Source organism: Anthonomus grandis, chromosome 8, assembly GCF_022605725.1.
Source record: "Anthonomus grandis grandis chromosome 8, icAntGran1.3, whole genome shotgun sequence".
Classification (NCBI taxonomy): Eukaryota; Metazoa; Arthropoda; class Insecta; order Coleoptera; family Curculionidae; genus Anthonomus; species Anthonomus grandis.
The window spans coordinates 26,542,674-26,560,929 of NC_065553.1; the positions used below are offsets into that span (position 1 = coordinate 26,542,674).

Genomic DNA, 18,256 nt, shown 5'->3' on the forward strand with positions numbered 1-18,256 from the left:
GGTAAACCGGTTTACTATGCGGGTGTTAATACATGCGAATTATGTTAAACCGATTTCCACTAAACCACATTACGGTGCTCGTATTAACGTGATAAATGGAAAATTCCTGGAAGAATCAATTAATTTCTTGAAATGCCGCGAAGAATTACTATCTATTAGACTTATGACTGAGGCTCAATTCAGAGATTATTGCAGATCCCTTTTTGTTCTTGGATTACTAGAAATTCTTTCAAGAAGCAATTGAATCATTGCAATGCCTGGAAGAATTTTTGACAATATCAATCATAACATTGGTTTCCAATATTGATATGTTAGGTGCAAATATGTTAGAACTTGATCGCGTTCTGCGTTAGAGCTGAATCTTTTAAGCATGAATTAGGCCAAGACTCAAAGATTGGTAGGTCAATGAGTCACAGAGCTTAATAACCGACTGAATTGCTAGTATGCCTTTTTTTATTCTCATTTAGCTTATAAAACCATACTCTTCTGTGTGTTTAAATTTTTCAATTTGTATGTACCTACTTTTATCTTCTTTAACTTCAATCAATGGAAAAAATCAATAATTTTGAAATGCCTCGAAGTAACAATTAACTATTATATTGATTTCTATTCATTCTTCATGCATTTACTTGGAAGAGCTTCTTGATGGTTTATATGCAAAAAAACAATTTTTCCAGGAATTTTTAGCCATTTTGCGATTTAAGGAAGAATCAATAAATTACTTGAAATATAAAAAAACGGATTAATTAATAAAATGTCAGCAAAAACCTCCTAATATTTTTTAAGCAATACGCGCGTTTTTTAATTGTTTTAGCCGTTTTTGCCAGCTGGCTGGATAAATCAGTAAATTATTTGAAATGCTTCAAAGAAACCGTTGGTTCATTAAAATTCTCAGAAGAAATTCTTGATGATTTTGAACTGAATGTTAAACATCTACCAATGTAGTTTTTTAAATTGTTTCAGACATTTAACTTTCCAAATTCCTGAAAGAATCAATTAATTTCTTGAAATGCCGCGCCGCATGTCTTCCTCCAACATTAATACACCGATTTAAACGCCGCACGTGATTTCGGCGGACTACACTAAAAATTTGATCGTTTTGAATGATTTCAAATGTTGCAATTTATTTCTAGACTTAATTCGTCCAATTAAGTCTAGCTCTGATTCTACTGTAGTTTCGTAGACTAAAGACTTTACATGGCCCCACAAGAAAAAATCGAGCGACCTTAAATCGGGTGACCTAGGAGGCCAAGAAACTGCTCCATCTCTGGCAATCCAACGGTGCCCAAACCGCTGAGCCAAATACTCGCGTACTTGTACAGCAAAGTGAGCCAGCGCTTTATCATGCTAAAATTACATTTGCTGTCTAACGTTTAGTGGAACATTTTCAAGGAGTTCTGGGAGAACTTCCTCTAAGAAACGCAGATAAATAGGTCCTGTTAACCGTTCCGGTATAAGGTATGGCCCAATTAAATATTCATCAACAATGCCTGCCCATACGTTGACAAACCAACGAGTCTGATGTTTTCTTGGAAAAATTGCATAAGAATTTTCTTCGTCCCAAACATGGCTATTTCTACTATTAAAAATACCGTCTCTTGTGAAAAAGGCTTTATCGGTCCACAAACATATCGTAAAAAATTTGGTTGTGCAATGATGTGATCCAGAAGCCATCGACAAAATTAAACTCTAGGATGATAATCGGCTGCAGTCATACCTTGAACTTTCTGGAAGTGGTAAGGATGGAGTTGTGGAGTTGTGTAGTACCCGCCAGACAGAAGCGTTACACGTATTTATATTCTTAGCGACGTCACGTGTGCTATTTGATGGTTTATCGTCAACTCGCTGAAGCACCTCTTCAAATCGACAAATTCGACCCTTCTTACGGTTCGAGCAACACCAGTATCATGCATCTTGGTCTTAAACATCCCTGTCTCAGCGAGCCGCCGATGAAGCGCAATAAACTTTTTGTATCCAGGATGCTGTCATTCGGGATAACGTTTATGATACAACCGCGATGCTGCTCGTGCATTGTAGTTTGTTGCCCCGAATGCATATCCGCCAATTCTTGATTGGGAAAGTTTTCCATTAGCAATAAATGTTTAAAAATTATAAGCTATAAAATTCTTAAACATGACATTGAGAATTGACATTGATAAGCTCTGATTTTAAACAATTGTTGTTATGGTATCATGTACAAAAGGTAAAAAATGCAGCAGATCCTATTTAGGTAATTAATGTTTTTTAGAAATTTTAACGCGACTTAGGGCCGTAGTGGCGTAGTAACGCATTTCCGGACATGGGTTCCTATACTCAAATGGATTCTTCTGTTGCACTGAACAACCCTCAGAAGTTTGATCCCATAGTTCTGAAACACCGTGTAGAGCCATAGACTAACCGATTTTAGGCGGATAACCACAATTTATTGGTAATTACCGCGGTTATCCTTGGTTTTTACACGCCAAGCAATTACATTGATGTCACAACTTGGTTTCATGTAAAATTTTTGGTTCAACCAGTGTTTATTGATTATTAATATTAAATAATAAACAAAAACAACTTCATTTTGTGTACTGCATTCTCATTTCTTACATAATATTCCTTTATAAATAATCATATGTCCTAATCTCTGGTATTTATTTCTTATGTTTATAGTTCCTATAATTTCTAATTTCGTTTATTTGGCCATTATTTAGGATCTATGTTTTGTTGTCTTGGAAGTATTTTTTGTTACATTAATCTGAATATCCATGATGACTAACTCTATTTGTAATGTTGATATTGCTAATCCAAGAATAAGACTTATATGCTTACTGGCTGTCGATTTTTTTAATGAAAATTTCGTGTTGGTTTTAAAACATTTACGGCAGTCACTTTATTCCGAAACGCAAGAAATAATTCTTGCTTTGAAGGAGAAATATATCCCTTCTAATAAAGTGCCTTCAACAGAACTTCGGCTAATAGAGTACAACGTGTATAAATTCAGACTATATTTTTATTATTTTTTTAAGGATGTTTTGGCATTTTAAATAACCATTTAACCAAAAATTAAAAACTACTAGGCAATTGGGTATTTACCGCTAATGTTGGTGACAACTTTAACAGTATATTGATAACATCACTTTTTAAAAACCGACAGCACCTAAACGTTTTGGTAAATACCAATCGGAAATTGGTAAAAACCAAAATGCTTCGGTTATTCGCCTAAAATCAGTTACTGTTTCAAATCGATCAGAGGTTGTAATATTTTACGCATGCGTATCAAGAATGGTTTGAAAACAGCATCAAACTTGTAAGAATTTTGCAATGGGAACAAACCTAAGACTTAAAATTCATTTTAATCATATACTTCACAAGGATAAACAAATATTATGTAAAAGCACGCAAAAAATGAATTTGAATTGGATCTTGATCTTTTTCATTTTGTTGTTTCAGCCGTAAAATCCAAGAACGTTGTCACCCTTTCGGTAGACAACATGTTCACCGACCCCAAAATAGGAGCGCCAGCCGCTGTTTCCAGTGACACAGGCAGTGGCCTGTTCTTGGGGGGCCATCGACTAATTAAAAGGGTCAGAGGAATCACGTCTCGCATTCCCTTCGTGGGCTGCATCAAAAATGTCAGCTTGAATAACGATTACATCGATTTGTCTACTACTACCGCAAGCGGTAACATTACTGTTGGTAGTTGTCGTACCGATTAAGACCCATAAGTTATAATTTTACTTTTGTAGTGCCATATATAGAATGTAGGATTTAATCAGTTTGTTGTAGATATAACTGTCCTTTTTTTCTGAATAATTTTTATTGTATATCAGAATAGGAAGAAGGTGAACAAATGTCATTGTATGTTTATTATGTTATGTCTATGCTGCTGTCAGATCATTTTTGTACTTAAACGCAAGTTTGGGTGGTATAAATAAATATTTTGAAATTTTAATATATTGTGTTTTATTGAGGGGTCGAAGTTGGCGGCTAATAAGTAATTCCTCAGTTGCCAGTTCCTCAGATGCCTTATGAATTGAGAATTATAAGGCAGTGAGCAACTAAAGCATATACATAGATCTAAGACTTCTAATAGACCCGTGGTTTCTTACTCTGCACTGTGAATTGCGAGCTATTGCAACTACTCAAAAATCGGAATGAAAAATATTTGGAATTTTGGTCCATAGTTTTGTATCAGAAAAACCATATCAATACAAAATACCAGTATTTTTTTATCCGTCCTCGTTTAGATTTTTTGGCACCTTAAATAATAGTTGCTAACAATACGCTTAAAAGGTTTTGTTAAAGATAGTAATATGAAAAAAAAAATTTGTTTGAGTAAAACCGTTTTAAACAAAAATTAACTATGCCATCAAAAGACAAAGTAGTTCAGACAATTAAGTTCATTCAAGCCTGGTCATTGGAGGAAATGAAGCAAAAATGTCCCTATGCACATGTCCTAACCGTCTTAGATTTTACACTACAGGGTGGTTTTTTTTTTAATTTTATATTTGCCATTCACAAATAGCATCGTACATACTGGGTACATAATTTTTATGTCATATTTATGTCCATGTTTACAACAAATATATAAATTTAATAAACACTACAGGGTGTTTCAGAACTGTGGGATCAAACTTCTAGGGGTTGTTCAGTGCAACAGTAGAATCCATTTGATTATAGGAACCCATGTCCGGAAATGTGTCACTACACCACTACGGCAAAAGACGCGTTTAAATTTAGAAGAAATATTAATTACCTAAATGGGATCTGATGCATTTATTTTTACCTTTTGTATATGATACCATCACACAATTGTTCAAAATGTCTTCCTCCAACCTCAATACACCGATTTAAATGCCGCACATGATTTCGCCGGACTATACTAAAAATTTTATCCTCTTTTTGAATGATTTCAAATGCTGCAGTTATTCGTCCCATTAAGTCTAGCTCTGATTCTACTGGAGTTTCGTAGACTAAAGACTTTACATATCCCCACAAGAAAAAATCGAGCGACGTTAAATCGGGTGACCTAGAAGGCCAAGAAACTGCTCCACCTCTGGCAATCCAACGGTGCCCAAACCGCTGAGCCAAATACTCGCGTACTTGTACAGCAAAGTGAGCCGGCGCTCCGTCATGCTGAAACCACATTTGCTGTCTAACGTAAAACATTTTACGTGAACGTCAACGTGAAACGTTTAGTGGAACATTTTCAAGGAGTTCTGGAAGAACTTCCTCCAAGAAACACACATAAATAGGTCCTGTTAACCGTTGCGGTAGAAGGTATGGCCCAATTAAATAATCATCAACAATGCTTGCCCATACGTTCACAGAACAACGATTCTGATGTTTTCTTGGAAAAATTGCATAAGGATTTTCTTCGTCCCAAACATGGCTATTCCTACTATTAAATAAATCTTGTGAAAAAGGCTTCATCGGTCCACAAAACATATCGTAAAAAATTTGGTTGTGCAATGATGTGATCCAGAAGCCATCGACAAAATTGAACTCTAGGATGATAATCGGCTGCAGTCATACCTTGAACTTTCTGGAAGTGGTAAGGATGAAGTTGTTGCTCGTGTAGTACCCGCCAGATAGAAGCATTCCTCGTATTCATATTCTTAGTGACGTCATCGGCAACTCGCGGAAGCACCTCTTCTTCAAATTCGACCGTTCTTACGGTTCGAGCAACACCAGTATTATGCATCTTGGTCTTAAACATGCCTGTCTCAGCGAGCCGCCGATGAACCGCAATTAACTTTTTCTATCCAGGATGCTGTCGTTCGGGATAACGTTCATGATACAACCGCGATGCTGCTCGTACAATGCAGTTTGTTGCTCCGTATGCCAAATGCATATCCGCCAATTCTTGATTGGTAAAGTTTTCCATTTGCAATAAATGTTTAAAAATTGTAACCTATAAAATTTTTAAACATGACATTGAGAATTGACATTGATAAGCGTTGATTTTAATCAATTGTTGTTATGGTTTCATGTACAAAAGGTAAAAATAAATGCAGCAGATCCTATTTAGGAAATTATTGTTTTTTATAAATTTTAACGCTTCTTAGGGCCGTAGTGGCGTAGTGACGCATTTCCGGACATGGGTTCCTATACTCAAATGGATTCTTCTGTTGTACTGAACAACCCTTAGAAGTTTGATCCCATATTTCTGAAACACCCTGTATAAGAAAACAACCATATAACAAAATAACAATGTAACAAAACAACATTTTTACAAGAGATGTTCAAAATTACCACTATCACAAATTGGCATATCTTTGTAAGCCTTTAAATAGCATTCAAAATATAAATTTGTCTCCTCAGATTTTGAAATGCTAAATGAATTGCGTCTTGAAGTTCTATTAGATTATTGCATTGTCTTTTATACACTTGATCTTTAAATACCTTCATAAAAAAATCTAAAATCGAGTTTGGGGGACCGTGGAGGCCATATAACAGGTCCGTTGGTACCTATCCATCTTTGAGCAAAGTTATTTTCAAGAAATGCCCTTACTAGCCCAGAGTTATGACTTGGGGCACCATCTTGTTGTAGGTAGACAGTGTTATATTAAATAAATAAAAACTTGTTAATACAAGACACTACAACTCCAAAGCGTCCTTGTTGTGCTCTTTCAAATATTAAATGTCTATTTTCTGCATGCCAGTTTCGAGTATTATGTCGGTTAAAAATGCCCGCACTTAAAGAAAAGCATTCTGCCAAATAAGTTGTTGGTATCAATTTGCTGCAAATACCATTGGCAAAATAGCGTCCGGCATCTATAAACCGTCATAAAACATCTTTTCTTTTTCCTCCCTATTTTCTTTATTGTATGCTTTAGGCCGCGGCTGAACAAAAGATCCGTGCCTTTATTGTCTTTTAAACGAGCAAATATACCAAAAAACGGTTGCCTTCTCTCTGGATATCTAACAAGCATAAAATTACAACAATAAAAATTGGTAGGTAGTCATATAACGGCTTCTAACTTACCCATGGAAATATAGTTCAGAAGCTTCTTTAGCATTTTCATTGCTTTGTATAAAACATACAAACATACCATATTTTTCATAATTTTCAAATGCTGCCATTTTTTGGCAAAATTCACAAATAACGAAAATAAATGGGTTTTGGAGCATAAACTCATTCAAAAACAGAGACTCATTCAAAACCCGAAGATAGTTGACATTATTTAATAAATTTATTTATTAGCGGTATCCACCAATTTTACAAAAATAAAATATTTCAAAAGATAAGTCCGCACTGACTGTCAAATAAGTAATTGGCAACATGAGGGAGCTGACAGTGTTTAAGATAAATGACAGATGCGAGAATGAAGCTGCTTTCAGTCGGCTTGGCAATATTGTCGTAATGGCATGGGTTGTCCCTTTGTAAAAAAAGTTTACACACCTGTGGACAGGATTTACCAAATTCGACTTATAATAACATTTCCTTACTACATTTGAATTTAGTTTTACTGTTCACTCAGTAATAGGAAGGATCTACTACGATCTAGCCGAAGTCATGGTAAGTAAGAGCATATTTATTTATTTTAGTAGTAATGAATTACTTATTTGATAATTTGTTTATTTTGAAATTATAATGTTAAGGTCACTACAAACAGGGATTGAAAGCACAAAGAAAATTGAAGACTATATTTCACAATAGTTGAAAAGAACAATTTTTTTTTTGTATTTTCTTAAACGCTTATTTTTTGTTTCGTTTTTTAGAAATATACATGTTTCGTTTTATACTTTTTTTATAATCAATATATTTGCAGTTTTTATAAATGAGTTATTTTTTTCTCCTAAATACATTTTATCACACAAAAAAGGAGTCATGTAAAAAATTATAAACATCCTAGATACGTCATATTATGTTCAATACATGACGTAAAATGTCCTAAAAGTACGTACATATGACGTAGAATCCTGCGGAAAGTGGACACGCATATACGTCCATAGTACGTAATACGTCTTTTGGGGTACGTACTGTGTACGTACATTATGTCGTGGAGTACGTATAAAATACGTCTTTAGTACGTATGTATGCTATTTGGGTTGACATTCATGTGGGCTTTGAACTTAATATTTGAAAAAAAGGATTCACTACTGGTTTTTCTTGTAATAGAAAATATCTATTAATAATATTTCTTTTAGAGCATATCTGGTCTCTTGGTAATTTTTAGCCCTATGCATGGTGTTATCACCTTCGATAATAGTGGACTTTATTTAATAACACAATTTAAATATATGGACTGTATTTTTATTACACATCGAAAGAAATATGACATTTTAACAAAACGTACAAAAAAACGTTATTAATTAGGTAAAGTACAAAATGACATCACATGTTTGATCTTGGTGACGCGCGAGAACCTCGCCTTTCATCGATCGTATGGGAACTGACTCGACCGTCGACTGGTCGTTTTACAAAATTCCTATGAACGCAAGCGCGGTGAGATGCGCGATGCCACTGACGCCGGCGTTGTGTTTACAGTGTTGCCAGATGATTGGGTGAGAATTATGGTACATTCTGGCCAAAATTATGGAATTTTGTACAAAATTATGGTACAATCATACAATTCTGTATGACGTATGAGGTTACGTCACAGTCGCGCCGTCGCCAAACTTATAAAATGTGTTACATTTTGTTGATAATGGATTATGAATTTAATCAAATTTCCTATTCTGATCATTTCTTTTAATTAAAAGAACGATTTCTAGTAGAAATAAAATACTTTTTTAACAAAGATAGTAATTTATTGAAAAATGAACAAAACATTGCACTCAAAATCTAATTTAAAAATAGATAAACATTAACACAAATACATATACAAATTTGTATATTGTAATATTTGTATTTGTAATTTTAACCAACCCTGAAACGACTTATCTAATTCCCAATGCTTTCAATAGCTTTGAGGTCTATTTGCTCGTCTATTTTTATTTCCAAACTTAACTTGTTTTAAGTTTCGTTCACTATTTTCATCTTCGGATTCAGAATCAGAAATATTTATGTTTTCGTTTTAAGCCGGAGTTGGAGGTCATAATCTTAAAATAATTATTGAAGCTTTATTCTTTAGTTCTATTTCACCCCCAACCCCCAACAGCCAAAAGCAAACAAAAATAATAACAAAACAACTTAACCTCAAATAATAAAAGCAAATGACGGACTGTTGACGTTGACGTTTAGAAGAGTTGTGTCTTAATGTAGTTTTGTGTTTAATGGGATTTTTCATGTATATTTCGCATTTTACCGCGAAATTGTTCATATCATATTAATATAAAAAATAATCATAGAAATTTATAAAACCCAAAAAAAAAAAAAACAAAATTATGGTATAACTATGGTACATTTCTGATTATGGTACAAATTATGGAACAAGCAAAAAATGTTGCAAAATTATGGTACAATTCCATAATTATGGTACGTCTGGCAACACTGTGTGTTTATATATATCCGTGGAACGATTAGTCCTTAACATGCCCCCCGCCTTGAAGCACTGCACTTTATCAGCTTCAACCTTACAGTCAATTGGCAAAGGACATATTCTAGAAAAAGCGCGTTTGATCACACCACTTGAAGTCTGAATATCAGCAACACGATTAATCTTGTCTTTACCGGGATAAACCGACAAAATTCTACCCAACTTCCAATTCATTGGCGGTACGTTATCCTCCTTGATAATTACTAAACTACCTATTTACCTTAATATCTGATTGTGTTTGTTTCCATTTCGTTCTTTGCTGGAGTTCATTAACGTACTCTTTATTCCAGCGCTTCCAAAAATTTTGCTTAACTTGCTGAATGCGCTGATATGTGGAAAGTCTATTTTCGGATATTAGTGTCACATTAGGATCGGGTATTCCGGTCAGGCTTTTCCCAATTAAAAAGTGGGCCGGAGTAAGGGGATTATAATCGTTGGGATCAGTTGAAAGGGGAGTAAGTGGCCGGGAGTTTAAAATAGCCTCTATTTGGGCCAATAGAGTTGTCAACTCTTCAAAAGTAAAATGTGCGTTACCTGCTACCCTCTTTAGGTGATGTTTTGAAGATTTGACACTCGCTTCCCATAACCCACCGAAATGTGGAGAATTGACTGGAATGAAGTGCCACTGGATCTGTTCGTTTAAATACAACTGTTCAAGATGATATTTTTCATTTATTAAATATTCACCAAGAGCATTTAGTTCCCGGTTAGCTCCCTTAAAATTAGTGCCATTATCGCTATAAATATGACTAGGTTTTCTACGAGGCGAAACAAATCTGCGAAGTGCCAAAATAAAAGCTTCACTACTCAAATCAGACACGATTTCAAGGTGAATAGCTTTCGTTATGAAACTTTTCGTTATGTTTCGTTATTTTACTTTTGGGATGCAGTTCTTTTTCGGTCAACAATGAAAAATACTCATTGGGAAAACTAGTTTGTTGAGAAATTTTAACTAATTTTTCTATTTGGACGTAGTTCAGAAAGATTTTGAATGGTTACAATGAAAGTGGGCCAATTTTGCTCAGGTTGGTACAAAAACGATGGACCATTCCACCATGTATCTAATTTTGAAATCTGATGAGAAAATACGCCTCTTGATAAAACATCAGCTATATTGTTTTCCGAAGTAACATGTCTCCATTCGTGATTTTCGGTTAAAGTTTGAATTTCATTCACCCTGCTACTCACGAAAGTTTTGAGCAAATTAGGAGCAGTCTTTAACCATCCCAGCACTATTGAAGAATCCGTTCAAAAGATACACCTATTAATATTACATGACTATTAAAGACCTAAGAACCTTCTCAGCTAAGCGAACTAAAACCAATGCTGCACACAACTCTAATCTAGGGGTAGTCAAAGGCTTTAAAGGACTAACCTTTGATTTAGCACACAACAATCTAACTGTAATAATACCCTGTGCATCAATTGATCTTACGTATATACAAGCACCTTAACTATAATCGCACGCATCTGAAAACCCATGCAACTCGATTTTTTCAGGCTTTACACAAGTAACATGACGTGGAATTTTAAGGTCATTTATGTAAGGTAACTCTTCACGAAACTTAGTCCAGGTGCTGTGGATTTCAGCTGGCAAACTGTCATCCCAGGATAATTTCTGAAGCCACAATTTTTGTAGCAAAACTTTAGCAACAACAACACATGGTGCGAGAAGTCCTAAAGGATCAAATATCGAAGCTATTTCACTCAAAACACTACGTTTTGTACTTCTACTTGACATTTCTTGTATCTTTATCCTGTATGTCAAATAATCAGATTTACACGACCACGTCAACCAGAGAGTTTTGGTATTTTCGCCTTGACTAAATTCCAAAATTCCAAAACTTTCGTCCACATTACTCACAGATCTCAAAATTTAAGGCTCATTTGAAAGCCACTTTCTTAATACAAAGCAACCAGTTTTTAAAACGTCAGACACTTTCTGACACACATATTGCCCGTGTTCTATAGAGTCAACTGAGCACAAAAAATCATCCACGTAAAAGGATGTCTCAATGATTTTAGAAATATCAGGAAAACTGTCCTTACAATCTTGGGCTAATTGCACTAAACATCTGACTGCTAAGAAGCTAGCAGCAGACTGACCGTATGTTACGGTATTTAAATCAAAAATCTTAACTTTCTCATGGGGTGATTCGCGCCAGAAGATTCGTTGCAACGGTCGCTGTGTTGGCTCAATAAGTACGGCCCTATACATCTTAGCAACATCAGAAGACATCACAAACTAATACTCGCGAAATCTGAACAAAATACTCAATAAATCAGGTTGCAACACAGGCCCTACCATTTGTAGATCATTAAGCGACTTACCAGATGTTGTTGGCATACTACAATCGAACACGACTCTAAGATTCGTAGTGATACTCTCTTCTTTTATTACCCCATGATGTGGCATATAATACGCGAAATCGCACTCTTTTTCACTAGCTTCAGTCATATGTTGAAGTGACTCATACTCTTTCATAAACTGGACATATTTTTCCCTAAAAGATGGATTAGATTCAAACTTTCTCTCTAGGTTCAAAAAGCCTTATCTTTTGATTCACCTAAACTTTCTAGCGGTTCCTCAAGCGGCATAGACACAATAAATCTGCCGTCTGCATCTCTACGAAAAGTTCTCTGAAAATGAGCCTCACATTCATTCTCCTCACTAGAGAATATTTTATTATTGCTAGAAAATTCTTGCTCTACTTCCCAAAACTTTCTTAAATCACATTCAATACCTTTTGATTCATTTACGCTAAGATTGCAAACATAAGTACCTATAGAAGATGGAACTGCCATAGGGCCACAAACTACCCATCCAACCTTAGTTTTTTGCAAAATAGGATTTTGAGGTCCCAAACGTATCTGACCTATACACAAAAGTGAATAGAATAAATCATTGCCAATCATTAAGTCGATTTTATTTGGCTTATTAAAGGAAGGGTCAGCCAAGAATACATTATTAGGAATCACAAGTCTGTTTGTGTTTACATAAACAGCTGGAATGCTACTAGTGATATGTGGCATAACTAAACAATTCAAAGTAGTCTTGAAAGTACCATGTAAAGATCTAATATTTAATTCGCATTTAAACTTTACTTCAGAAGCATTTTGACCTGTGCCACTAATTAGAAGCCTACATTGCTGCATGTCTAAATTAAGCTTATTACACAACTCAGAAGTTATATAAGATGACTGACTCCCAGAATTTAGTAAAGCGTACGCAGCGTGCCAAGCACGATTCTTGTCTTGCACCTTTACTATAGCCGTCGATAAGAATACAATATTTTCTGTGTTAGAAGAAACACAAGATACGGAGGGTACAAGATACAAGAGGTTCGGAGTTCTGCGGGCTAGATTCCCTGTTTTTAATACCATAATCAAGATGCAATAAAACGTTATGTTTACCCTTACATGCTGGCTTTGTACAACCACCAAACCTACAAAATTTGCTAAAATGACCTGGTCTTAAACATGACAAACAAAGCCTCAATGATTTAGCCTTTTCGACGCGATCATTGAATGATAATTTTAAAAATGACTCACAAGTAGATATGACATGATCCTTTTGACAAATAATACATTTTATTTCATTTGATACAAAACTTCTGCTAGATTTCTGTTTATTTTTTTCATAGCGACTTTGAGAGTAAAACCTTTCCTTTTGCACCGAGTTTGGTACAGTATTTTTCCGTTCAACTGTCTCTAAAAAGTCAGCTATGGATTTTAAAAACTCCTTTAAATCGTTCCATTCCAATATTGTCAAACGAGTACCTTTAAATTTTTCCCACTCACGCTCTGTATTTCTATCGAGTTTAGTGCTAACCAAATATGCAATCAAAACACCCCAATGATCAGTGTTCTGATTTAAAGTTTTTAATGCATTTAAACCCTTTGACACACATCAACTAAACTTCTAATTTTATCTGCCGCCTCACGGTCTACAGTTTCTAATTCAAATAACGATTTTAAATGCATATGTACCAACAGACGATTATTATTGTATCTTTCGCATAAAGTCGTCCAATCATTTTCATAATTTGCAGCGCAAAAATCTAAAGATTTTATAACTTCTGCAGCTGATCCTTCTAAACAACCGCGGAGGTAGTGAAACTTTTGAATTGGCACTAAGCTAGTACTCGTGTGTATTAAACTTAGAAATAAATCCCTAAACTCTAACCAAGATCTATAGTCCCCAGAAAATTTAGGTAAAGGAATTTGAGGTAACCTAATTCCACTCAAATCTCCACCATTTTGACTTATTTTATCGCTGCTAACATTACTGCGAACGTCATCATTTACCACACTATGTTTTTCCAACAGAGCGCGTGCCCTAGCTAATAAGCTAAAGAAAGTGTTTTCAAATAAAGCTCTCTCTTCTAACTCTTTCTCCAAGTTATCGGAGATGTATTCGATTTCTTCTTGAATACCCTGAAATTTGTTATAAATTTCTTCTATTTTTTCTACCCGATTCGTAAGCTCACACATCTCAACATCACCTAAAGCGGTTTGCATTTCAAACTCCTCTATTTTTTTCTCAAAATGTGTTTTTTGAGCTTTACAAGCGCCACGACTAATATTTAACTTTTTAAATGCTTCCTCAGCCATATTGAGTTATATTTTAACAAATCAAAATAACAACCCTATTAACGCCAAATAAACTGCTCTTCAAGAAGGGATTTAGGCAAAATAGGACTTACCCACTTTTGACATCAGCCTTTCCACAACACAAAATTCTTATTAATTACGGTTCATATGTATTTAGAGCTTATAGGCACTCTAAGAATCACTTTAAGGTCCAAAAAAAATCAAAAAATCACTGTGGTTCACAAAATTGCTACTAAAAAAGCCTAAAGCTTTCAATAAAACAGTACAATTTAACAAAGGTCCTTGATAGTCCGCAATAGGCACAAAACTATTGCCACCAAATTGTCCTAGAGTAGTCACAAAAAACGTTCAAATAAGGTCCAAGTTTTAAAGTCCGATAAAAAACTGGCTATTTTCACACATTCGACTCGAGGGACCAGAATGTGTTATCACCTTCGATAATAGTGGACTTTATTTAATAACACAATTTAAATATATGGACTGTATTTTTATTACACATCGAAAGAAATATGACATTTTACCAAAACGTACAAAAAAACGTTATTAATTAGGTAAAGTACAAAATGACGTCACATGTTTGATCTTGGTGACGCGCGAGAACCTCGCCTTTCATCGATCGTACGGGAACTGACTCGACCGTCGACTGGTCATTTTACTTATATTCCTATGAACGCAAGCGCGGTGAGATGCGCGATGCCACTGACGCCGGCGTTGTGTTTATATATATCCGTGGAACGATTAGTCCTTAACACATGGTTTTCTCATGAAAAAATAAAAACCATTTTTGTGAATAGCCATAACGCCTAAATCTGGGAAAATAAACTCCACTATAACTAAGACTAATAATCTTTACTGAAGATAAGCCATATATATCCGCATATATATTATTCTTATATCCGCAATGACAACTAATTTTACTCCATTGGTGTTAATCCAATGCAAAAATTACATTTTATTTAAATATTAATAATCTTTGTCTGAGTATAGCCATACTCGGCAGAATACGTTTGCAGATATTATTACAATAGGATAAAAGCTTTATTTAAGAATAGTAATCTTTTGATACAATTTTTTAATTGTATTGTTAATTAGAAGTAACTAAACTTGAAATAAGTATAGCTTATACTTTATTAATAATGTGCTATTCTTAAGTAGAATGGAACTATAATTTTGAATTTGAAATACGTATCTTCAAACAAAACACTAGGGTTTTTATTACAAAGAATAGTTACGCTTCTATATTTTAATAAGAAGATAAAATTTGCTGTATCATCGAAGTTGAAAAATGCGATACAATATAAAAAGATAAAAGGTACTTTCGCCTACTAGCTAATTTTCAACAATTCTTCAATAGATTGATTAATGAATTAGGTTAGGTAAAAATAAACTAAAATCTTATGGCATTTATTTAAGTTCTTTTTGTCAACAAGTCATTAACACAAATGATAACGTTAGCCGTAATTTATAATTTAGGTAATTTGGTTAATTATAATTTAATTTAACCCTATAATTTGGTCTCCATCCATACATTAATACAATAACATGTAAGTCAAGCTTCTTATTTCATTATGGAATAAAAGCATATAACAACGTAAGTATAGGTAACAAAAACTCATATTAACATTAAAAAAATATTTATTCTTTATACAGTAGGTATACCATATAATATATGAGGACTGAATAATTCATAACAAAAAAAATGATGGTTTTTAAGAATGAATTTGCATTAAAACATTTTAAAGTGACACCCCCCATGAAGGATCAATTGCATTGATCCCCAATTTGCATTGATCAATCCCATCAAGGCAATTGATCCCCTTGAAGGATCAATTGCAGTGATGGGATCAAATAATACTCGTGGAAATCACAAACTACGTTTAAGGCAAATCATTAAACAAATAATTTAAAAAGGAATATGAGAAGCTATCGAATCGAGCCTAAATGAAATTTACTCCCTTCTGCTATTGGTCGAAGTTCGAAGCAAGTGTTACCACGTGATGCTTCCGTGGTACCTTTAACTGGATCCAAGTATAGCAAATATCGGGTGAAATAATTTGGCATCTTACAAAAAATTAAGATATAATTTAATTAATCTGTTGTTCATTTCAAGAATGGTAAATTATTCCCGCGTGAAAAAATTTAACAGGAACTTACAGTTGATTTAACTGCAATATTTTCCCTAATGTTAAATATAGTAATGTAAAATAAAATGCATTTCCCTAATGTAAAATATATTCTTGAATCACTACAAATTTATTTTGATTTAAAATAAGATTTACTTTAAATTTTAAGACAAGCATAGATACATTTGAAAATAAGATTAAGGTGTTATATGCCCTTCGCATGCATAAAAGTTGTCTTATTTTAAAGGTGATTAAATTTACCAGCATTTAAAACTAATTTTACTACAAATTACTCAAAATAATAAACAAAAAACTTTGATTTTGATGAAAAATGTGGTAAAATTGTTTGCATTTTTTCACTTATTATGCTTTAGCTTAAATACCAGGCCCTTAGCATATCTTTTTTTCTTTTAGTTTGTACGTAATAAGCTGTGCTAACAAATAAACATCAAATTATTACCGCCACTTACGCTATAATATTTACGTAAATGGCCTGGTAAAAGCAGGTAACATTTCAATAGGTAGTAAGGACGGCCGATACTTTTACGACAGGGAAAGGTACGAACCTGGATTGGACGTAGTGGTATAATCGCCTGGCCACATCGTTCTCCCGATTTAACTCCTCTGGATTTCTTTCAACTTTGAAACAGAGAGTACTAGGAAGTTCTAGAAACCAGGCAAGAGCTTCCTCAAAATTATGGCTACAGTTGAGGAGATTAAGAACCATACCGTTATATATACCGTTATGAGAGTTGCTTAGGAGGTTGGATTGAGGGCACTAGCTCGCCATCAGAACGATGGTGGTCACTTCGAGCAAATGTTGTAAAGTCTTTTTCACATAATGCGTACCTCTTACCGCTCCCTTTCGTAAAATACCTTCTCACGTACTACCTAATGAAATGTTACATGGGTAGGAGGTATAGGGATTTTATTTTTGTCAATTTTTACCTGTTTTTGGCAGGCCATTACGTAAACTATTAGCGTAAGTGGCAGTAATCATTTGATGTTTATTGATTAGCATAACTTATTGCGTACAAACTAGACGAGAAAAAAAATATGCTAAGGGCCTGGTTTTTAAGTTAAAGCATAATTACTGAATTTTACCACATGTTTTATCAAAATCAAAGTTTTTCGTTTATTATTTTGAGTAATTTCTTAGTAAAATTGGTTATAAAAGCTGATAAATAAGATAAATAATTAAAATTAATTACTCATTATATAAATAATAAGTAATTAACCTTTAAAATAAGATAACTTTTATGCATCTGAAGGGCATAAAAGAGGTAAAAAAATGAGTTTCAGTGAATTCGTAAAAATTCGAGAAATAAAATTTTAATATGGCTCTCATTCAGAGGGACGAAGAGTGCGACCTCCATTTATATGGTTTTTATCGTAAAAATTGGGCGTACAACAGGTTGGTAAAACATCGGAAATCGATCCCCTGACCCACTATATACATTTTATAAATCAATTCAAGTTCACATAAGATCTTTTCTTGAATCATGAGTAGTAATGGGTGAAAAATTAAAAAAACTACATTTCATGGTGAGTCGAGCTTTCTAAATTAAATTGAATTGTAAGGTAGTGGGCTATTAGGCATAAATTGCACCACAAAGCCTCGGAGCGAAAGATTTACCAGAATTTTAAGGTTTCTATCCTGTAAGTCATTTCCAGATAATTGTGTTCAATTAAACATAAACACCTGAAATATCATCCATAGATTTTCATTACCGATACTGAGGAAAATATGAATTAGAAAAACATATAAACTCTCATAATAAGGTACTATCACAACAACATCTTGGTTATTTATTAAAATACATATTTATTGAAGCAAAACGATTGCAGACATTTAATCTTAATTGAGAGCTTACTAATTTATCAGCGTATGCACAAAGTACACTTAGTACGGAAACGAGCGTTTTAGAGAACATTTTGTCGTAATGTTTTTTTAAGGTGAATTACGAGATTCTTGTGAGTCTCAGTTATATATAATGCTTATCATAAAAAACTTAATTGATATCTCAAGAGGTTCCTAAGAAAACGACT

The 18,256-nt window shown here is 34.0% G+C and overlaps 1 protein-coding gene across 1 annotated transcript in view; it reads left to right on the top strand.

Moving 5' to 3' along the window:
• The window catches only part of LOC126739393 (laminin subunit alpha), a 328,515-nt gene extending 324,578 nt beyond the window's left edge, over positions 1 to 3,937 (top strand). The window contains exon 55 of the mRNA XM_050445058.1: positions 3,436 to 3,937. Coding sequence (XP_050301015.1) covers positions 3,436 to 3,701 — 266 coding nt within the window. The 3' untranslated portion in view covers positions 3,702 to 3,937. The remainder of the gene's footprint in view (positions 1 to 3,435) is intronic.
• The last annotated feature ends 14,319 nt before the right edge of the window (positions 3,938 to 18,256 follow it).